The sequence below is a fragment of the Erpetoichthys calabaricus genome, chromosome 5 (genome assembly GCF_900747795.2).
Source record: "Erpetoichthys calabaricus chromosome 5, fErpCal1.3, whole genome shotgun sequence".
Classification (NCBI taxonomy): Eukaryota; Metazoa; Chordata; class Cladistia; order Polypteriformes; family Polypteridae; genus Erpetoichthys; species Erpetoichthys calabaricus.
In genome coordinates, this window is record NC_041398.2 from 212,401,551 (window position 1) to 212,423,227 (window position 21,677).

General features: G+C 39.2%; 1 protein-coding gene across 1 annotated transcript; it reads left to right on the forward strand.

Annotated features, from left to right (window-relative positions):
- Positions 1-665: 665 nt before the first annotated feature.
- mrps30 (mitochondrial ribosomal protein S30) lies at positions 666-11,762 on the forward strand. The gene is made up of 5 exons (XM_028802489.2): positions 666-1,389; positions 6,054-6,199; positions 7,905-8,010; positions 9,243-9,419; positions 11,265-11,762. Exons 1-5 carry the CDS (start codon positions 681-683, stop codon positions 11,531-11,533), a joined length of 1,407 nt encoding a protein of 468 aa, XP_028658322.2. The 5' UTR covers positions 666-680; the 3' UTR covers positions 11,534-11,762.
- The last annotated feature ends 9,915 nt before the right edge of the window (positions 11,763-21,677 follow it).

Below are 21,677 nucleotides of genomic sequence, written 5' to 3' on the forward strand. Positions count from 1 at the left end.
GACAACCGTACCACTGGCAAGACTATCTGTGCCATTTAAAAAGCATGTACCTTTTCTAAAAGTACAAATTTTGTGCCTATAACGGATTACATTTGTCTCACCCTCTGAATGAAAGCAGTAAAGCGCACATAACTGTATCAGAACTGCAAAATAAAATACCTGTACTAATACTTACGTCCAAACAATAAATAATTAATCTTTAATTAATATGTTGGTATAAATACATTTACACAAATTAAAATATCAATGTATTGCTGTTTTTTTAAAACTACAAATTGTGTGCCTATAACGGATTACATTTGTCTCACCTCCTGAATGAAAGCAGTAAAGCGCACATAACTGTATCAGGACTGCAAAATAAAATACCTGTATTAATACTTACGTCCAAACAATAAACAAATTAATCTTTAATGAATATGTTGGTATAAATACATTTACACAAATTAAAATATCAATGTATTGTTTTTCTGTTGTTTTAGCCTGATAGACTGGTAACAGAAAATACAAACTAGTAATAAAATTAAAACATATATAAAAAAGGTTTCGGGTTGAACAGTCATCTTTCCTCGTCTGTATGTTTCTCCTCAGCGTGCAGTTACATGTTACGCAGTGTTGAGGCAATCTCTCAACGTTTTAGGTGAATTTATGCGCCTCTTAAATTAGAAATCGACCGCTCCTAAATGGTGGGGATATTAACGTGCCCCGCTGAAGTGAATGCGTCATCGATTCCTGCCGCAAGGAGTAAACGCTATAGCCATTTTGATTGGTTGCTGACTGTGGCTCTCGTTGAACTGGAATACCGCGAGAAGCTTTCTAGTCACCGCTCACTAAACAACATGGCTGCGCCCATGAGGTTACCTTTGCTGCCTTTAAGTAAAAATTGGCTGAAACTGAGTGGACTCCAGCGTGCGATACACAGTGAAGCAGTAACTCAAGAAGCGGCATACCCTCCTGTGATCCCATCCTACACTGCCAAAAGTAAATCGGCAAAGAAGCTCAGGGAGACGGTCTACCACGATCGCGTGCGCAATGCAACGTCCGTTTCCGAAAAGCTGGAATTGTTAACTAAAGTTCAACGAAAAAAATACGTTGTGTATCCTCAGACGTCTGCTCTGAACGCTGACCGCTGGTACCAGCACTTCACCAAGACGGTGTTCTTGAAAGGACTTCCTGAAAAGTTCAGCTCACCCTGTGATCAGAGTGTATTAAGCAAGATCAAATCAATTGTTGTTAATGGGATTTTGCAAGAAAGGTTTTATGTAAAGAAAAAATCGCCTTTCCTGCAAAGAGAGCAGGAGCATTTTGTGCGCCCGTTTATGACCAACTTAGTTTTGGGTGCGACCAGCGCGTTAGGTGCAGAAAACCCACAGCTGTCATTGTCAAGAGTGGGTAAGTCCTTAGTCCATCATATATTGCTCGCGCACACTGTTGGATTTGTACTACATGATGTCAGTGGTGTTTGTTTTACACTTTATAGTGTGATCGTGCACATGCTACATGAATGCCATTCATTGCAGTGCTCAAAATTAAAGTCGCGGTCGAGTCCGGAGGTCTGCCTTGGTCGTCATTGGTTGCTCCAACGAATTTAAAATTAGAATTTTATTTACTGATGTCAACGAAAGATACTTCTTTAATTCCTATTTATTAGATATGGGGTTGTGCCAACTTTGCCCGTCCATTAGACCCAGGTACCTGCATTGGGGTGGGCAGAACTCAACTGAAATTTAACCAAGACGTTTCAGAACTGTGAAAATTAGGGTGAACCAACTGCCAGCCAACCTTCATAGTGACAATTAAACATCACAGTAATTCTCATTCATTATATATGACAGTGTGCCAACTTTGCCAGTCCATTTGACCCAGGTACCTGCATTGGGCTGGGCAGAACTCAGCTGTTATTTATCAGAGACATCTGCCTTTCTGTTAATGCTGAGTAAGTGACAGGTTTGCACAAGATGTAGATGGCTGGAAGTGAATAAGGTCTGCGAATAAGTTGCCAACTTAAGCCTTGTGTCAAATTGTTCATGTCTTAGTGCTGTCTTTCTGCTTTGTTGGATATTTTTACTACTATAGATTTTGCCTTTCTTGAAGAATCTTTGGAAGTGCTTTGAGCACCAAATACAATGGTTCATCTTTGTGTTACCTTTTTATTCCTTTCCAAATTTTGAATCCCAGTCACGCCCTTCTAGGTCTCGCTGTCATTGCCCACGTGAGCATTGAAGTCTCCCAGCAGAACGAGGGAGTCCCCAGAAGGTATGCCCTCTAGCACCCCCTCCAGGGACTCCAAAAAGGGTGGGTACTCCGAACTGCTATTCGGTGCATACGCATAAACATCAGTTAGGACCCGTCCCCCCACCCAAAGGCGAAGGGAGGCTACCCTCTCGTCCACCGGGGTAAACCCCAATGTACAGGCTCCAAGTTGGGGGGCAATAAGTATACCCACACCCGCTCGGCGATGCCGGTCAGGCGTGGTAGGCCCAAACATGTTGTGAGGGTCTGCTGGGAACGTCTGGCAGAGCCCCCTGTCAGAAGTAGCTTCAACTCCCACCTCCGGCAGAACTTCGACCACATCCCGAGGGAGGTGGGGGACATTGAGTTCGAATGGGCCATGTTCCGTGCCTCTATTGTTGAGGCAGCTGACCGGAGCTGTGGCCGTAAGGTGGTCGGTGCCTGTCGTGGCGGCAATCCCCGAACCCGTTGGTGGACACTGGCGGTGAAGGATGCCGTCAAGCTGAAGGAGTCCTACAGGACCCTTTTGTCCTGTGGGACCCTGGAGGCAGCTGATAGGTACCGGCAGGCCAAGCGGAATGCGGCTTTGGTGGTTGCTGAGGCAAAAACTCGGGCGTGGGAGGAGTTTGGGGAGGCCATGGAGAATGACTTTCGGACGGCTTCGAGGAGATTCTGGTCCACCATCCGGCGTCTCAGGAAGGGGAAGCAGTGCAGTGTCAACACTGTATATGGTGGGGATGGTGCGCTGCTGACCTCGACTCGGGACGTTGTGGGTCGATGGGGGGAGTACTTCGAAGACCTCCTCAATCCCATTAACATGCCTTCCAATGAGGAAGCAGAGCCTGGGGACTCAGAGGTGGGCTCCCCCATCTCTGGGACTGAGGTCACCGAGGTGGTCAAAAAACTCCTTGGTGGCATCGGTCTGTCGTGGTGAAAAAGGAGCTGAGCCGCAAGGCGAAGCTCTCAATTTACCAGTCGATCTATGTTCCTACCCTCACCTATGGTCATGAGCTATGGGTAGTGACCGAAAGAACGAGACCGCGAATACAAGTGGCTGAAATGAGTTTCCTCCGCAGGGTGTCTGGGCTTTCCCTTAAAGATAGGGTGAGAAGCTCAGTCATCCGGGAGGGGCTCAGAGTAGAGCCGCTGCTGCTCCGCATCGAGAGGAGTCAGATGAGGTGGCTCGGGCATCTGATCAGGATGCCTCCTGGACGCCTCCCTGGTGAGGTGTTCCGGGCACGTCTAATCGGGAGGAGGCCCCGGGGAAGACCCAGGACACGTTGGAGGGACTATGTCTCTCGACTGGCCTGGGAACGCCTTGCGATTCTCCCGGAAGAGCTAGAAGAAGTGGCCGGGGAGAGGGAAGTCTGGGCATCTCTGCTCAAGCTGCTGCCCCCGCGACCCGACCTCGGATAAGCGGGAGACAATGGATGGATGGATGGATGAAATTTTGAATCTAGCAGTTTCTGACAAGTATAAACAAATTAAGTAGGGACCTCTGTATTTCATTTCAACAGAATCACAGAGAAAATTATGGAATTTGCACATGAAAGCGGTATTTCCATATAAAAGTGGAATTATAAGTTTTATCATATTTTACTGTATTAAATAATCAAACCATTTACCGCACATAAAGTAAGTAGTCTGGTTTATTGCAATGCAGTTTTGTTTCAATACCTTCAGAAACGTCACTTATCAAAATATCCGATAACTGATACATCTAAACCATTAAAAAATGAGCAATTTGACACAAAGTTACAACTGAGCAGTACCCCAGCGAATGGTTGATCCAGAAGGAGGAGGTTAGGAGCATGCGCTGATGCAGCACATTGCTGCTCCCACCACATGACAAAAAAACTCAGGATCCAGATTAGGACCTGATGACAGTCATGCAATGGGTGACACCTCAGCACCACACTAGTTCAGATGGAACGGAATGGAACAGTGTGAGTTTTTTTTTATGGTGGCTGGAGTGCCAATTCTGCCACCAACCCCCAGGTTTTATACAGATTAATGTCATACCTAGGACGGAGCAGTTGCAGGTTAAGGAACTTGCTCAAGGGCCCAACGAAGTAGAGCAGAACATTAGCCTCAGGCCACCAACTCTGCCCAGTATGAACCAGATGGTTAGTTATTCTGCAGGGCCTGAGAAAAAAAAAAGCCTCATTGATTGGACTCTCAAGGATACAGTGCATCCGGAAAGTATTCACAGCGCATCACTTTTTCCACATTTTGTTATCCATCCATCCATTTTCCAACCCGCTGAATCCGAACAAAGGGTCACTGGGGGGTCTGCTGGAGCCACCCCAGCCAACACAGGGCACAAGGCAGGAACCAATCCTGGGCAGGGTGCCAACACACCGCAGAACACACACAAACACACCCAGACACCAAGCACACACTAGGGCCAATTTAGAATCGCCAATCCACCTAACCTGCATGTCTTTGGACTGTGGGAGGAAACTGGAGCGCCCAGAGGAAACTCACGCAGACACGGGGAGAACATGCAAACTCCATGCAGGGAGGACCCGGGAAGCGAACCCAGGTCCCCAGGTCTCCCAACTGCGAGGCAGCAGCGCTACCCACTGCGCCACCGTGCCGCCCCACATTTTGTTATGTTACAGCCTTATTCCAAAATGGATTAAATTCATTTTTTTCCTCAGAATTCTACACACAACACCCCATAATGACAACGTGAAAAAAGTTTACTTAAGGTTTTTGCAAATTTATTAAAAATAAAAAAACTGAGAAATCACATGTACATAAAGTATTCACAGCCTTTGCTCAATACTTTGTCTACTTCAGCATTTTTTTTTCCACTAGGGCTGCATGTTTGTAAGTGAAGCAGTTTAAAAAATAAACTAAAAATATAATAATGCAGTTTTTTTTTCTTTGAACCTTTTATTAAGCTGTAAATCTTATGCAACACACAATAATGTAAAAATCTGAATCACAGAAACATTAAAACCAAAAATCTGAAAGTGGAAAAAATTACAGTGGTATTTGGGAAAAAGTAAGATGGAATCCATAAGGCCCTAAATTAGCTGTTGCTTTGCTTGTTAATGCATGTCACTACATATTAGGAGCTAGGAGGAGTATTAGGAAACTTTAGCATTAGCTGTTTATGGGTTGAAACCATACAGTTTGTAAAACTTAATTTGAAATATAATTAAACCAAAACACTTGCTTCAGTTCATACCCACTATTCTCTGTTTGTTTGTTTCTGTTATATTTGGTGGGAGCCAAAACCACTCCTAGCAGCTGTGGGCACAAGTTGAGAACCATTGCCAGATTAGGTGACAATATGGAAACACACCTACTGTCACCAAAATTAAGTTATTACTTACAGTATATTACATTGATTTATGTTTTTGAAGTCTCAGATAAACTGCCTTGAACATAGAAGAAACATATAAAGTTCAGGCAAGAAAGCACTTCAAGGCTGTTTCCATCAAATCTTTAATATTGTGTTGGCACGCTAAATTTAAAGCAATATGAACACATTGGCAGTTTCAGGACTTGAAGGCAAAAGTACCACAGTGTTCTGGGCACTGCTTTGATATAGATGTTTTAGAAATGTGATTCTGGCACTTTGGGGTTTTGAATTGGATTAAAAGAGTAAGAAAGATGAATCTGAGGATGGAAAGTGTGATTTCCAACTTGATCGTTACTTTAGTTTTGTATAAAGACACATAACATTAAGGAGTGTTTGTTGCCTTGTGCTAACTCCCTGTGATACTGTAAAGGGGTAGAGAAAAATTAATAGTTTTCTTTTTCATAAGCATTACATTTTTATGTGTTTGTGTGTGAATTTTTTTTAATAGATTTTGATCCACAAGTTAACTTCTATTGGATGCGTGGTGAGACAACTGTTCCACGTGGGCACCGCAGAGGTCGCATTGATCCAATTAGATTTCAAATAGATGATCAACCTCACAGTCAGATAAGGATTCCACAGCAGCTGGAGGAGGTAGTTGTCTATTCTTGAATTCTGCTGCTCAATTGTATTAGCACAATTTAATGTTTTTTGGCACATGCATGAATTACTAATACAATGTTTTTGCATAACATAAAATGCAAATCTTTTTCTAAAAGTGCATGTTTTGAATTTACAAGAGTGTGGTTTGTTGTGCCATATACTGTATGGGTATCTCTCGAATGTAGTACTTTAGTCATTATTAAGGAATACTTCGCCCAAAAATTATATTTTTTGAACGTTACTTAACCCATGTAGTTTGTAGTGATGGCTGATATAAAAATTTAATCCCATGTTTTCAGGCAGAATGGAGATAAAAAATGTATTATATAATACAAGACAATGGTGACCAATACTGCACAGGGTCAACCGATGTGAAAAATGTTCCTTTAAAAAAAGGAAAAAATTGTTACTCATGTCGCATAATCCACATGTCAGTCATTCAGTCATATGCCCAAAAAGTGCAAAACACAGGCATTTTTTTACTTAAGTAAATAGAGACTGGAAAAATCTGCATATATTGTAAACAGGAAATGCAAGTCACATGGCACAGAGCTTTTAAACTGAAGATATGACTGTTAACCAGTGAATGAGGAGGAGAGACAGAACTTCAGTTCAAAAAGTTAATCCCATGTGATTTGGCTCACCATATAATCAGAAGAAAGTTAGCTTGCATATAAATGTAAAGTGAGTCATGTGCAAAATTTTGTGAAATTGAAGATTCATTAAGTTTATTTAAACGGGTAAATTACACACAGATTCCAAAATAATTGAATGTCAGGTTCACCAACCAAAGATCTAGTGTCCAGGACAAAGTCTGATAGTGTTCAACAATAGACAAGTAAGAAAGCAATTCAGTTTGGTCTTACCCATGCGAGTTTCTGTAGGAGTTTTAGTATATCCAGTTGTGTGCAAAACTTAGGGCACCCTGGGTTGCAAACATTTTTTAGGTGAACAATGCAAGGATTTTTAATACTGCACAGAAGTGATTCAGCATATATTACTTAATAGATGGTTTATCTGTGCATTTCAAATCTTTATCTTGCTGAAATGCCAGAGCTCTTTTCTGCTTTAATTTTCTTACTTAACTTCATATTTCTTAAATTGAAGATGTTTGGAACAACGATGACTCTTTGTAGAGCTGGCCACTTTTTCACAGATGTGAAGGGATTTGAATACTTTCTGAACCCACTGTGCATACATTCCTTAGGGTTAATTATTAGAAATAAGTAAAAACCTTTTTTAGATATCTGAAGGAGTGTTAGCCAGCTTGTGAAAGATTGCAACAGTTGTCCTAATCAAGTTTGTTTCTCTCAAAAGTTAATAGTGTATAATACTTAACCAAATATTTTTTATTATGGGTGCTTTCATGTTAGTGGGGAAGAGTTAGGTTATTGAATAGTGTTCTTATGTAGTCCTTAGGCATTCTGGCCTTACTGGTTTTGCTGTAAACCTTACCTCTTTATGTCTGTTAATAATGTGTTTTACTAAGTAAGTATTCACATATCCATTTAATTAATATTCAATTGTGCTGATGTGGTAAAGTGTTGAAAATGTATCTTCTTAGAAGTGAGAGCTGTTAAAAGCAAAACAGTCTCTATTAAAAGAAGTTATATACATGGCAAGTAAAAGCTTATAAAAGTTGAAATGTTTAAAGAAACTTAAAGATAAATGTTTAAATCTGTTGATTTCTTTTAAGTTTTGTCCTCTAGAGAGTCATGCTTCTGATAATGTTCCAGTCATCACTCTTGGACCTGACAGGCTTCCTCTTTTTACGAGACAATATGATAACAGAATTTTCACAGGTAATATTTATTTGTAAAAGCTAATATTTTCAATGAATACATGTTTTTGATTTACTTCTTGCTCATATTTTCTTTGCCTCATATCTAATGGGAAAACTATTCAGGTCTGACATTTTTGGATGAAACTGCTTTGTGTCAATTTTTGTCAGGAAAGAAGCAACATATTGAAAGAAAAATATAATCTGCAAAGCCACATTATGTTTTTTATGACAGTTACATGTTCTTTTTTGTAATTTTGGTTTGCTAAGAAATACATTCATGAAAAAGACAGTTCTGCTAAAGAACTGTAAAAGGAAGATGAAATGCTGGATGTTATAGTAAGCTGGATTGATAAATTAATACAAACAAATTTGGAGAGAAACATGGAATTAAATATCTTTTAAAAATGTGCCAACATTACTGGTGAGGATAGTTTACAAATTCAAATTAACAGTTTGTGGATGTTCTTCTTCTAGAGTATCATAGGCAGTTTTGGCCAAGAATATTGGAACTGCTGCAGTTTTTTTCAGATAATACACCAGTCATCCTACAAAATGTGTGACATTACAAAATGATTGGTGTTAATATATGTATTTAATTTATTTTCATTTGAAGAGCAAAAAAAAACCTGGAGAAAAAGCCAAATCTAATCTTATTTCACACAAAATCCCATGACCTTCATCTGATACAAGGCTTTATGGAACTGGGTCAAGCATTGCGCTATAAAATTCCTTGGTAATCTTCGGATTTCATGATACCATGCACCCAGTGCCAGTGGGAGCAAACTCAGTGAAATATTTGTCCATAGAGATAATGTGGATCTTGTCATTTTGGGTACTGTACATAGAAGCTAGATTATGAATTGGTAGAAATACAGTATTCAGAAGTTTAACGTTGACTATCTTACAATGAGTTATTGACTATGAAATTTCACAATTCATGTGTTCTGGTTAGAAGGCATTTTTTCCCCAAAATTGTTAGATGGGAAAGGTGCTATATAAATAAATGCATTATTATTATTATTATTATTGTAATAACTTTATTTTGGTTAAATCTTGAAAAAAATAAACATTTTCCAAGGCTGCTTTAATCTCTTGCAGGTTTCTAAAGTGATTTGTTACTTTTAATATGTGAACTGTTTATTTAGAGAAAATTACAAATGATTTAAAATTAAAAAAAAAACACTGCTTCAGAATTTCATTTAATTGTTCAAGTACAAAACAAGATATAAACAGATTATATTTTTTTGACAGGCTCAAAGGTGATGGATCCTTGCTGTTATGGTCATACACAGTTTCACATAACTGGTGGCAGGTTTAAAAGATCTGAGTTTAAACAGGCTAATGCTGAAGACCAGATAGAAGTCCACTTGAGAGCAAATGCTATTTCAAGTCTTTTTGCCTGGACAGGGGCACAGGCAATGTTCCAGGGTAGGTATTTTCCTTTTTATTCTCTGAATTTCTGTACTTTTTTTGTAGAAGATTGATTAAAGAAATTTATCTAGAATGTTCCTAGCCAAATTAAATCAAGTAAAGTTATCTTAGCTGTACAAATAAATAGAGAAGTTTACAGTTATTTATATTTTTAAAAAGCAATTCAAAAAATGTGTGTACTTGCCTTCAAGTTACAACTACTGATAAATTCAATTTTTAACAGGAGGTGCTATTTACTGTATACAGTTATGTTAAGAATGAATATTAAAAAAAAACCTATATCAATTATAGTGGTAGTTAACTTTCTAGGTACAATAATAGAAATATTAAAGCTATGTTTTAGAAGTATAGTGCTAAGTGTGTGGAAAAAATATGTGAATTAAGATATGAAGTTCTGTCAGTGCAGTGTGTAATATGGTGGAATAAGGAACTTGATCCGTTTTAGGTATTTTATTCATTGGGAATTCAGCATACATCTCTGTTGTTTTAATGTAATGCAAGTACTGAGTAAAAATTTACTCAGTGTGTAGTGGCTTACATGCTACAGGGTACTTCATTCATATCTAGATAACTTTGTGTTTTCCTTGCTTACATTTTTATACTTATCCTGTTAGGGAGATTGTTTGTCTTACCTGTTACAAATTAAAGCTTCAGAAGGAGTGAGATGCTAATGTAGTGCTCTACTTCCACTTGTGCTTAGGTTGTTGTGAAGATGTCATAAAGCAGAACCAATCTGCTTATCAGATGTTTCTGTATGCAGCCAGCTCGACGTGCCGATAGGGGATTGACTGCCTGCAAGCAGCTCATGATAGCGACTTCCTAAACTCGTATGTAGCCAGCTGCTGTTTCATTAACTTGTATTGGGGATCTGTTTCCCATCAGTAGTGGCCATAGGAGGTTAAAAAGAGGAAAATATTCAAATGTACAAGTTAGTGTAACCACTGTTGAGGTAAAATTGAAACAGCAATGTAATTTATAGTTGAGGTTGAACATAATGTCGCTCTGTTTGCAGGTTCACATACAGTATGCTTTTCAATGAGAAATTTTGAAATTTCAAAGCTTTGTACAGTGTGACATGTTTGAGATATGTTAATGAAAACCACAGGATTGTTTGGTTGTTTCATGTGGAATGACAAACCGCAATCACAGTAGGTGGTTCTCGCATTATATGTGAACAAGCCTAAAAAGAAGGGAACGAATGAGGTGTACTTACTTTTTCACATGACTATATGTGTGTTTAGTTAGGCAGGTTTTTGGAGCCAGTGGTTGGGTTCCTGAAAGTCATTGTGTAGGCTGTTTCAAGTTTTTTGAACATGCACTCTTGAGGTGGACCTTCTGTAAAGGCTAGCTTGGATGCAGAAAAAGATTAAGTTACTATTGGACCAAATGTTTTTCCATGTTGAGTTGTAAAGAAACCATGTAACTAAAGTGAGTTTTCATTTTTTTCTTAAAATTATTTGGTTAGGGATAAGGGTAGCCTGTCTAATCATACATTGTCTGTGAAAGTACATCCCAGTGCCCCATGCAGGTGCTGGTTTTAAATTCAATATGTTACTTACGTAGTGTTGTTTCTCGATAAAGTGGTAGGTTTAACTGCTATACATTTAATAGTGACTAAGATAGAGCTGACCAACAAAAGACACAGATTAATTAGTAGAATAATGCAAAAAGGTTCATTCACTTTGCAAGTTTACATATTTTTATGGAATTTGTGTAAATAGAAAGTGCACACCTTAGGAGATTTCTAATATAATCTCCCCACCATATCTCCATGTGAAAAATAATCATGTAATTTCTCAAAATTTATAATATTTTATTTTTTAATTTTTTTTTTGTTTTAAGGGTTCTGGAGCAAGGAAGATGTGACACGACCATTTGTATCTCAAGCGGTCATAACAGATGGACAACATTTTTCTTTTTTTTGTTACCAGTTAAACACTCTTGCATTAACTGTTGAAACAGACAAGAATAATCCTAGAAAAAACATTTGTTGGGGGACAGAAAGCATGTGCTTATATGAAGAGCTGAGAGATGGAGAACTTGTTGGGGTAAATGAAAATGTTCTAACATTGCTAATTAATTTCCTTTTGAACAGATCAAATACACAGTAGTGTTATACACTGTCCATCTCCTGTTATTCAAGGTTTTGTAAAATTAAGGGACCCTAAAGTAGTAAGTTATGAAAAGATGAGCATTATTGTGAATGTTTAAGATTTTGTATTTGAAACATATCTGTAATTACTTAGTGGCCATTTCTCAAAATAGGATCTGTAAAAACATATTGCTCCTTGTATGAATTCAAATTTATTTAAATAAATAGCTTTTTTTATTTGTGCTTGACTTAGTAGAGATTTGTTGTTTCCTTCAGATAACTTTTAGGAATGTACCTATTTACAGTGCTGTGAAAAATATTTGTTCTGTCTGGTTATTTGCAGCTTTTAAATGTTTAGCATCATAATGTATTCAATAGTCAACCAAAACGTAATTTTTAGATAAAATGGACCTTAAATGAAAAAAGTAACACCAATACATAAAATTGAGCATGGTGCTAGACTTAAAGTGAGCTAAGCAACAGTAATTTACCATGTGGAAAAATAAATTATTCACTTAAATTCAATATCCGTTTAGTCCAACATTTCCAGCAATAACTATACCAGACCTTTTCTATAGTAATTGCTTGTTCTTTCACAGCCCTGTAGAGAAACGTTGGCTCCTCATTGGAAAACTGCTTCAGCTAGTGACACCGGAGGTTTTGTGTATGAATTACTTCCTTTTGAGTCCTGAAAATACATCTCAAAGGCATTTGGGACTGGAGTTTGGCTAGACCCTTTCAATACTAAATTGCCCCTTTCTGCAACTATTCATATGTAAACATCTTTTTATGCTTGAAACCACTGTCATACCTTTTGAACAAGTTGCACTTCTGCACAGTAGGTCATCCATCTGTCAGCAGAAGAATCCTGTTGAATGTTCAAAGGTCTCGTCACTATGTTTGGACACTTTGAAAGCATACTCAGGAATGCAATGTTAACTGCTGTCCGAATGTTACGGGATACACATTGACCAGCAAGTTGAAATTAAAACCAATCTGGCCATAGAATATTGTTTAGAAAGTCTTGAATGATCTAGATGTAAAATAGATGCCATTCTTCCTGCATGCCATTTTTACTCAGAGTTTTTCTTGTGGAATTATGAGCACTGACTGAACCAAAGTAGGAGATGCTAGGAGAATTCTAACTGATGTTTTTGTCACTTAAAGGAAATTTCATGATTTGCTAACTTCAGCCCTTTTGTAATATATGGTGTGCTTGTAATTTGGTTGAAACCTAGATCCATATAAATGGCATCGAAACCTCTGGTGAGTCACAGATACCAACAGAATAAGTTTTCAGGAATTTCATGTAATCATGGTATTTTCAGCCCTTGAAGCCTTTGGGCTGAATTTATATTGGGCAAAGGCTGGTGTGAAGAGGGTTTAAGGAGGCACTTAAGTATTCCTTTAATTGGTTAGAGTTGTTTTTTTTTTTTTTACATGAATAGGTTACCTGTGTGCCAAACCTTGCACTGAACAAATATTTTTAAACTTTGTTTTTCTCTTAAACTCACTAAAATACATTATGAAATTTACATTGAAAATATCAGACATTTCCAGAAATAAGGAAAGGACAGATACATTTTCACCATACTTAGTTTTTTAACTAATTGTACTATTCGGTATTCGGTACTAGTTGTACAAATTGTGCTTTAAACACGTACGATAATGACAGAGTAGAACATAAATAGCATTAGGTTTTAATGGTAGTTTATTCAATCTGGAATTTTAATAAGGAAATTCCTGCATTATTGGTGAACAATAAAGATTATACAGATTTGATTGTAATAAATGTGAGACTTGTGCCAAAGATTTCCTGGATTAAATATAAACGTTTCCACTTCATACTCTGTACAGAGAGGAGATGGATGAACCAATTAGGATAACTGAAGCTCCAGATGCTGCAAATTCCTTACTTAGTGGGATTCAGATAATTATTTCAGTGACATTTTATAATAAGTTATTAAATAAACCCCATTAGTGTTTAAGGAAGCATATTACCAAAAACAATGAAAGAAGTACATTTTTAAAGAAGAATTTAGAAAATAAATCTTACAGACCAATTACTCTACTGAACAACAATATAAAGATCCTGGTGAAAGTGTTAGCCAAAATAAAAGTGTTTCCACCTATATAATATCACAAAGCCAAACTGGATTTGTTAAAGAAAGGCATTTATCACCAAACACCCAATAACTGCTCAATGTAACATATATCTCTACAGTTTCTGAGCTTCCAGAGGTCTTGCCATCTCTGGATGAAGAAAGAGTTGGATGGACACATCTGTTCATTTTGCTATGCAAAGCTGAATTTGGACGCAACATAATGTATGTGCATGGATTAAGTCATTACACTTCAGCCCAGAACTGTTTGGTGAAGTTGAAAGAATATGCAAAAAATGTTAATTTCTTGAACATCAAAATAAATTATCGACTAAATCATAACAGATGTTGTAGAAATCAGTCACTTAGCCAGCGTTGTTTTCCTCTGGCATCAGCATTTTCAAGTAGGAGAATCTGTTGAGGACAATAACTTAACTGATCATTAAGTAGGGATACAGACTGAAGAGAACATCCAGAAGGTGCAACCAGTTGTGCGTGAAAGCTGCTCACAAACCCTTGATAACACTGTTAAGCAACTGAATATTTCTCATGGAAAGTGTCATTCAGTTGTCACGCCATATATATTAGATTAGTGTTTTGAACTACCGTGGAAATGGCTTTCAATTATAGCAGCACAGCATTGTTGTCAGTCATGCAGCTTATTGACTATTCCTAGTATGTTCCTGAAAAACCTAAACATTCAGTTTAAAACGTTTTCATTAAGAGTGGAAATGAGGAAGGAATAAAATACACAGCACTGTACTTTACCGTAAAAAGTGAATTTGTCTACTTAGAGAGAACATTGTTCAACTCCAGAATGTCCACGTAGATTCTAAGTTTTTCTAAGAATGTTATGTGAACATAAAACTGCTTTAAAAAACTAAACAAAATTGGGCCATTCCAAAAATGTGTTGTCTTCTTGCATTTTTCCCTTTTGGCATACACATTCTTATTTAGAGGTGACAGCTGCTCTATTCTGTTCCAGCTGACCTGATTCCTTCAAGCTGAAAAGTAAAACATTTTCATGACATAGATAAGGGGATGAATAGAACAGCATCAAACCCCCCAACCCATTCCACCCTTAACCGCTCTCCTAGAGAGGACTGTTAAGAATTTAAAGTTAAAGATGGCAGTACAGATTGAGGAGAGAGAGAGATATGACAGACACTTCAAACTCTGAAGATGAGAGAAAAAACAGGTGAATCAAGGACTAAGATTAGAAACACAACATGGACAACCAATCAACCAGGCTCTCAGCGTAACACTTCTCTAACCTACAGCCAAATGATCCACACTGCTGACTAGATCAAAGAAAGATTTACAGAGAGAATCAAGAGATTTCCAAGAAAAAAGTTAAGATTAGTTTCATTGTGACTGTATTTCAGAAACAGCATTGATCAGTGAAAGAAATTCAACAAAGCATTTCTCCCAGCGAATATTCTGTGCTTGGTGGTGACCTTGTAGTTTCCTGGAAATTCACTGTGCGGCCAATTTAGAACTGCACTTTACCAGCATAATGCGTTGTGAGGCCCACGTGACATCACAGATGTGTAACAACCATGCACAAAAATTTCACACATTCGTACTCTATAAGTGTACTCCACCTCACATTATACAGTACAATACAATTTATTTTTGTATAGCTCAAAATCACACAAAAAGTGCCGCAATGGGCTTTAACAGGCCCCCAGCCTTGACTCTCTAAGAAGACAAGGAAAAACTCCCAAAAGAACCCTTAGTAGGGAAAAAAATGGAAGAAACCTTGGGAAAGGCAGTTCAAAAAGAGTTCAAAATTATTATACAGTGGGTACGGAAAGTATTCAGACCCCCTTCAATTTTTCACTCTTTGTTATATTGCAGCCATTTGCTAAAATCATTTAAATTAATTTTTTTCCTCATTAATGTACACACAGCACCCCATATTGACAGACAAAAAAAAGAATTTTTGAAATTGTTGCAGATTTATTAAAAAAGAAAAACTGAAATATCACATGGTCCTTAGTATTCAGACCCTTTGGTTTGACACTCATATATTTAACTCAGGTGCTTTCCATTTCTTCTGATCATCCTTGAGATCACCTTCATTTGAGTCCAGCTGTGTTTGATTATACTGATTGGACTTGATTAGGAAAGCCACACACCTGTCTATATAAGACCTTACAGCTCACAATGCATGTCAGAGTAAATGAGAATCATGAGGTCAAAGGAACTGCCTGAAGAGCTCAGAGACAGAATTGTGGCAAGGCACAGATCTGGCCAAGGTTACAAAAAAATTTCTGCTGCACTTAAGGTTCCCAAGAGCACAGTGGCCTCCATAATCCGTAAATGGAATACGTTTGGGACGACCAGAACCCTTCCTAGAGCTGGCCGTCCGGCCAAGCTGAGCTACCGGGGGAGAAGAGCCTTAGTGAGAGAGGTAAAGAAGAACCCAAAGATCACTTTGGCTGAGCTCCAGAGATGCAGTCAGGAGATGGGAAAAAGTTGTAGAAAGTCAACCATCACTGCAGCCCTCCACCAGTCAGGGCTTTATGGCAGAGTGGCCTGTCGGAAGCCTCTCCTCAGTGCAAGACACATGACGGCCCGCATGGAGTTTGGTAAAAGACACCTGAAGGATTCTGAGATGGTGAGAAATAAGATTCTCTGGTCTGATGAGACCAAGATAGAACTTTTTGGCCTTGATTCTAAGCGGTATGTGTGGAGACAACCAGGCACTGCTCATCACTTGTCCAATACAGTCCCCACAGTGAAGCATGGCGGTGGCAGCATCATGCTGTGGGGGTGTTTTTCAGCTGCAGGGACAGGACGATTGGTTGCAATCGAGGGAAAGATGAATGCGGCCAAGTACAGGGATAAACCTGAAAAAGACCTCCGACTGGGCCGAAGGTTTACCTTCCAACAAGACAATGACCCTAAGCACACAGCTAAAATAACGAAGGAGTGGCTTCACAACAACTCTGTGACTGTTTTTGAATGGTCCAGCCAGAGCCCTGACTTAAACCCAATTGAGCATCTCTGGAGAGACCTAAAAATGGCTGTCCACCAACGTTTACCATCCAACCTGACAGAACTGGAGAGGATCTGCAAGGAGGAATGGCAGAGGATCCCCAAATCCAGGTGTGAAAAACTTGTTGCATCTTTCCCAAGAAGACTCATGGCTGTATTAGCTCAAAAAGGTGCTTTTACTAAATACTGAGCAAAGGGTCTGAATACTTAGGACCATGTGATATTTCAGTTTTTCTTTTTTAATAAATCTGCAACAATTTCAAAAATTCTTTTTTTTGTCTGTCAATATGGGGTGCTGTGTGTACATTAATTTAAATGATTTTAGCAAATGGCTGCAATATAACAAAGAGTGAAAAACTGAAGGGGGTCTGAATACTTTCCGTACCCACTGTATGTCGCTGCCCAGTCCATTTCGCGCATAGGTGATGTCACTACTCCAGCCTAGAAATTTTTTGGGTGTGGTGGGACTTCAGGGAGGAGGATTATTGTTACAGTTTGTGTTATGCCAGTTAATGATAATGAAAAATGTCCTAAAACATCTTTAGCTTTTCCCTAAACTTGCCTCTCTGAGTTGACTACTGGCACTGTGTGTTAAAAAACACAGCTAGGATATTACAACAGTGAACCAAGAAATGTGCTTTCTTTCAGTTAAAACAGAAACTTTCTTCCTTGAGAATAAGGAACAAAACTGAAAACCAGAAGTAAATTATTTTGAGGACTATCTGTTTTTCTAAACCAAAGGGCTTAACCTTAATTGTAGCCTGGAAAGCATTGTAAGGAGTTGTTCATGAAAACTCTACAACAACCACAGCCAAAACGTTGAGATGAAAACCAAATCAAAACAAACAAGCAAAAGTCAACACCAGAATACTGAATACGAGAATTTCAAAGAGCACCGATTGAAACCGTATATCAGACCTGAAAGCAAAATGCTTCCTGACAAAACTCGAAAATGCACTGCAATTATGAGGTGAGCTTGAAAGAACTCTGATGTTTATGTACTCAGCCATCACAAAAAACAAAAATTCTCTGTGACTAGAAAATAGGCTTTCACCACTCAAAAAACCACTGAGGCAGAGGACGAGATTTTGTCCAAAAAAAATAAAAAATTGGACATTTTCTGTGACTGGAAGGGAAGTTTTCTCAAAGCAGTGTGACTGGAAGGAGAGCTTGTCACCACTAAATCCAAATTTGAAAATGTACTTTACTATGAAGGCCTGCCTCCTCAAAACTGAAGACCCAAACATTTTTTTCTCTCAAAACATTTTGCCACAAATTATCAAGAATCAAAAATGTTTTTTCATCTAAAGGCATTCACTCTCAAAGCTCACGTTGAACAATCTAAAATCTCCAACAAAAGGGTTTCTGCTGCTGTGCTGGCATTTATTACTGAGCCTTGTTGGCATGAGTCATTGCAATTGGCACATACAGCCTAGCGACACGTGAACAGAATACTCACAATGAAAAATGAAATTGTGATGCACTTAAAAGTTAAACAAAAAATATTGAAATCTTTGAACAAAAACAAAAATGAAGCACACGTTCAACAATCCTGCATTCAAAATATTAAAATCTGATTAACTAGCACTTTCTAAATCAGAAAAAATCACAATGGTTTGTTGTTATCATTGTTTCGTTTTATTTTATTGAAAACATGTTGCTTTTTTAGTTGGTAATTATTACTATTAAAACTCCAATAAACACCAATGAATAGCTGCAAATAAGGCTTATAATTAAGTCTGGAATTTTTGTTTTATTCATTACACTATATCAGGAATATCCAGCTTTTCACTTGATACTGTACTTTTGTTTTGATTGAAGGTATTATGTATATAAATATATTTGATTTTGATTTTCCTTTTCTAATATTGCACAATGGATTTTAATCTCTTCCTTCTTACAGATACAGCTCACAATTTTTCATCAGGAATAAAATTAGCAGACTGTGTTTTTAGCGGGATGATTTAGCTGATAGTCAGTGGGGATTTACTTATGCTTATTACAGTATGTTCAAAATGTAACTAATGGATAATGGCTTTATTTTACTATCCTTCATTCCCTTATCAGCGGGATAAGTTAATGACCAATTTACGAGGCCAAAACAGTTTTTACTAAGGGGAATAACATTCACAGTCTATTTCAGAGGTGTAATCAGAATGAATAAATAGAATAAAAACACAGGATTTTAACCGATTTTTATACTGTAAACGGGTTCTCTTGCTGAGTTTATTACCTAATCAATGTCTGATATTAATTTTCATATTAGACAAGCCCTGGAAGTCCATATGCTGCAAGTAGAGCCCATCCAGAACAATAAGCAAGTACTCCAGGGTCCAGTGACCCAACTGGAGTCCTGGAGGGTGCATGGGAGTTCGCCCAACCAGTCTACATGTGTTTTGTGGACTTGGAAAAGACATTCGACCGTGTCCCTCGGGGAATCCTGTGGGGGGTGCTCCGGGAGTATGGGGTACCGGACCCCCTGATAAGGGCTGTTCGGTCCCTGTACAACCGGTGTCAGAGCTTGGTCTGCATTGCCGGCAGTAAGTCGAACCCGTTTCCAGTGAGAGTTGGACTCCGCCAGGGCTGCCCTTTGTCACCGATTCTGTTCATAACTTTTATGGACAGAATTTCTAGGTGCAGCCAGGGTGTTGAGGGGGTCCGGTTTGGTGGACTCAGGATTGTGTCACTGCTTTTTGCAGATGATGTTGTCCTGTTTGCTTCATCAGGCTGTGATCTTCAGCTCACTATGGATTGGTTTGCAGCTGAGTGTGAAGCGGCTGGGATGGGAATCAGCATCTCCAAATCTGAGACCATGGTCCTCAGCCGGAAAACAATGGAGTGCCCTCTCAGGGTGGGAGGCAAGATCCTGCCCCAAGTGGAGGAGTTCAAGTATCTCGGGGTCTTGTTCACGAGTGAGGGAAGAATGGAGCATGAGATCGACAGGCGGATCGGTGCGGCGTCTGCAGTGATGCGGGCTCTGCATCGGTCTGTCGTAGTGAAAAAGGAGCTGAGCCGTAAGGCAAAGTTCTCAATTTACCAGTCGATCTATGTTCCTACCCTCACTTATGGTCATGAGCTATGGGTAGTGACTGAAAGAACGAGATCGCGAATACAAGCAGCTGAAATGAGTTTCCTCCGAAGGGTGTCTGGGCTCTCTCTTAAAGATAGGGTGAGAAGCTCAGTCATCCGGGAGGGGCTCAGAGTAGAGCCGCTGCTCCTCCGCATTGAGAGGAGTCAGATGAGGTGGCTCGGGCATCTGATCAGGATGCCTCCTGGACGCCTCCCTGGTGAGGTGTTCCGGGCACGTCCAACCGGGAGGAGGCCCCGGGGAAGACCCAGGACACGCTGGAGGGACTATGTCTCTCGACTGGCCTGGGAACGCCTTGGGATTCTCCCGGAAGAGCTAGAAGAAGTGGCCAGGGAGAGGGAAGTCTGGGCATCTCTGCTCAAGCTGCTGTCCCTGCGACCCGACCTCGGATAAGCGGAAGAGGATGGATGGATGGAAGTTGTGAAAGAAGTGGATCTTTTTTGAAAATGTTTTATGATGGATACATTCAATGTACTGTCAGCAGTCCAATAAATCGATGAGATTTTCAAATAATTTTATGTCACATTTATTACATATACACATTTATTAAAATGCAGAACTTCTTCTTCTTCTTGTTCTTTTCCCATTTTTATGTGGGATCTTATTCTTATTCTTCTTTTGTAGGAATTCCTATTTTCATATGGCATCTTTTTCCTTGGGTGGCACGGTGGTGCAGTGGTAGCGCTGCTGCCTCGCAGTAAGGAGACCCGGGTTTGCTTCCCGGTTCCTCCCTGTGTGGAGTTTGCATGTTCTCCCGGTGTCTGTGTGGGTTTCTTCCAGGGGGCTCCGGTTTCCTCCCGCAGTCCAAAGACATGCAGGTTAGGTCGATTGGCGATTCTAAATTGGCCCTAGTGTGTGCTTGGTGTGTGTGTGTGTGTCCTGCGGTGGGTTGGCGCCCTGTGTTGGCTGGGATTTGCTCCAGCAGACCCCCGTGACCCTGTGTTTGGATTCAGCGGGTTGGAAAATGGATAGATGGATGGATCTTTTTCCTCTGTAGCTATTCATATGTTTATATGGGGTCACAAAATTCTTGACTAGACTTCTCATGTAGACGTTTCACTGTGATGTCCTCTTCATTCCTGTTTTTTATGCTCATATTGCCTGAAACTTTAAAAGCAAAGAAAAAAAAAACAAAAATCTATTCCTAGTTACATACTAAAAATTACCCGGATAAAAATATAAATATTAAGCTGACTACATTTGCAGATACTACTAAACTAGATGAAATAATGTAGATTATAGATGTACAGTATCTTTATTTCTTAAAATGTTTAGATTTAATATTGCTGAGGACTTCAGCAAAACTTCATTAGCAAATCACCTGTAAAATCATGGGTGCAAACACACTGGATCACTTTTGCACCACTTTCAAAAATGCACACTCCCTGCAACATCATCCTCACCTGTTCATAAGTAAAGAGAGTGAAGGCATGAGGAACCAGTAACAAATGTAGTGTAATATGGAACTAAATGACCAGGGTGAAGGTATCTATAGATTGGAAAATGTTTCCTCTTAAGATCTGGGTGCACAGGTAAAAACCATTACAAAATCCATAAAAATGCATTGATGGCTGTGTGAATACAGTAATCCCTCACTATATCGCGCTTCGCCTTTCGCGGCTTCACTCCATCGCGGATTTTATATGTAAGCATATTTAAATATATATTGCGGATTTTTCGCTGCTTCGCAGGTTTCTGCGGACAATGGGTCTTTTAATTTCTGGTACATGCTTCCTCAGTTGGTTTGCGCAGTTGATTTCATACAAGGGACGCTATTGGCAGATGGCTGAGAAGCTACCCAGCTTACTTTCTCTCTCTCTCTCTTGCGCTGACATAGGGGGGTGTGAGCAGGGGGGCTGTTCGCACACCTAGACGATATGGACGCTCGTCTAAAAATGCTGAAAGATTATCTTCACGTTGCTATCTTTTGTGCAGCTGCAGCTGCTTCCTGAAACGACATGCTGCAAGGA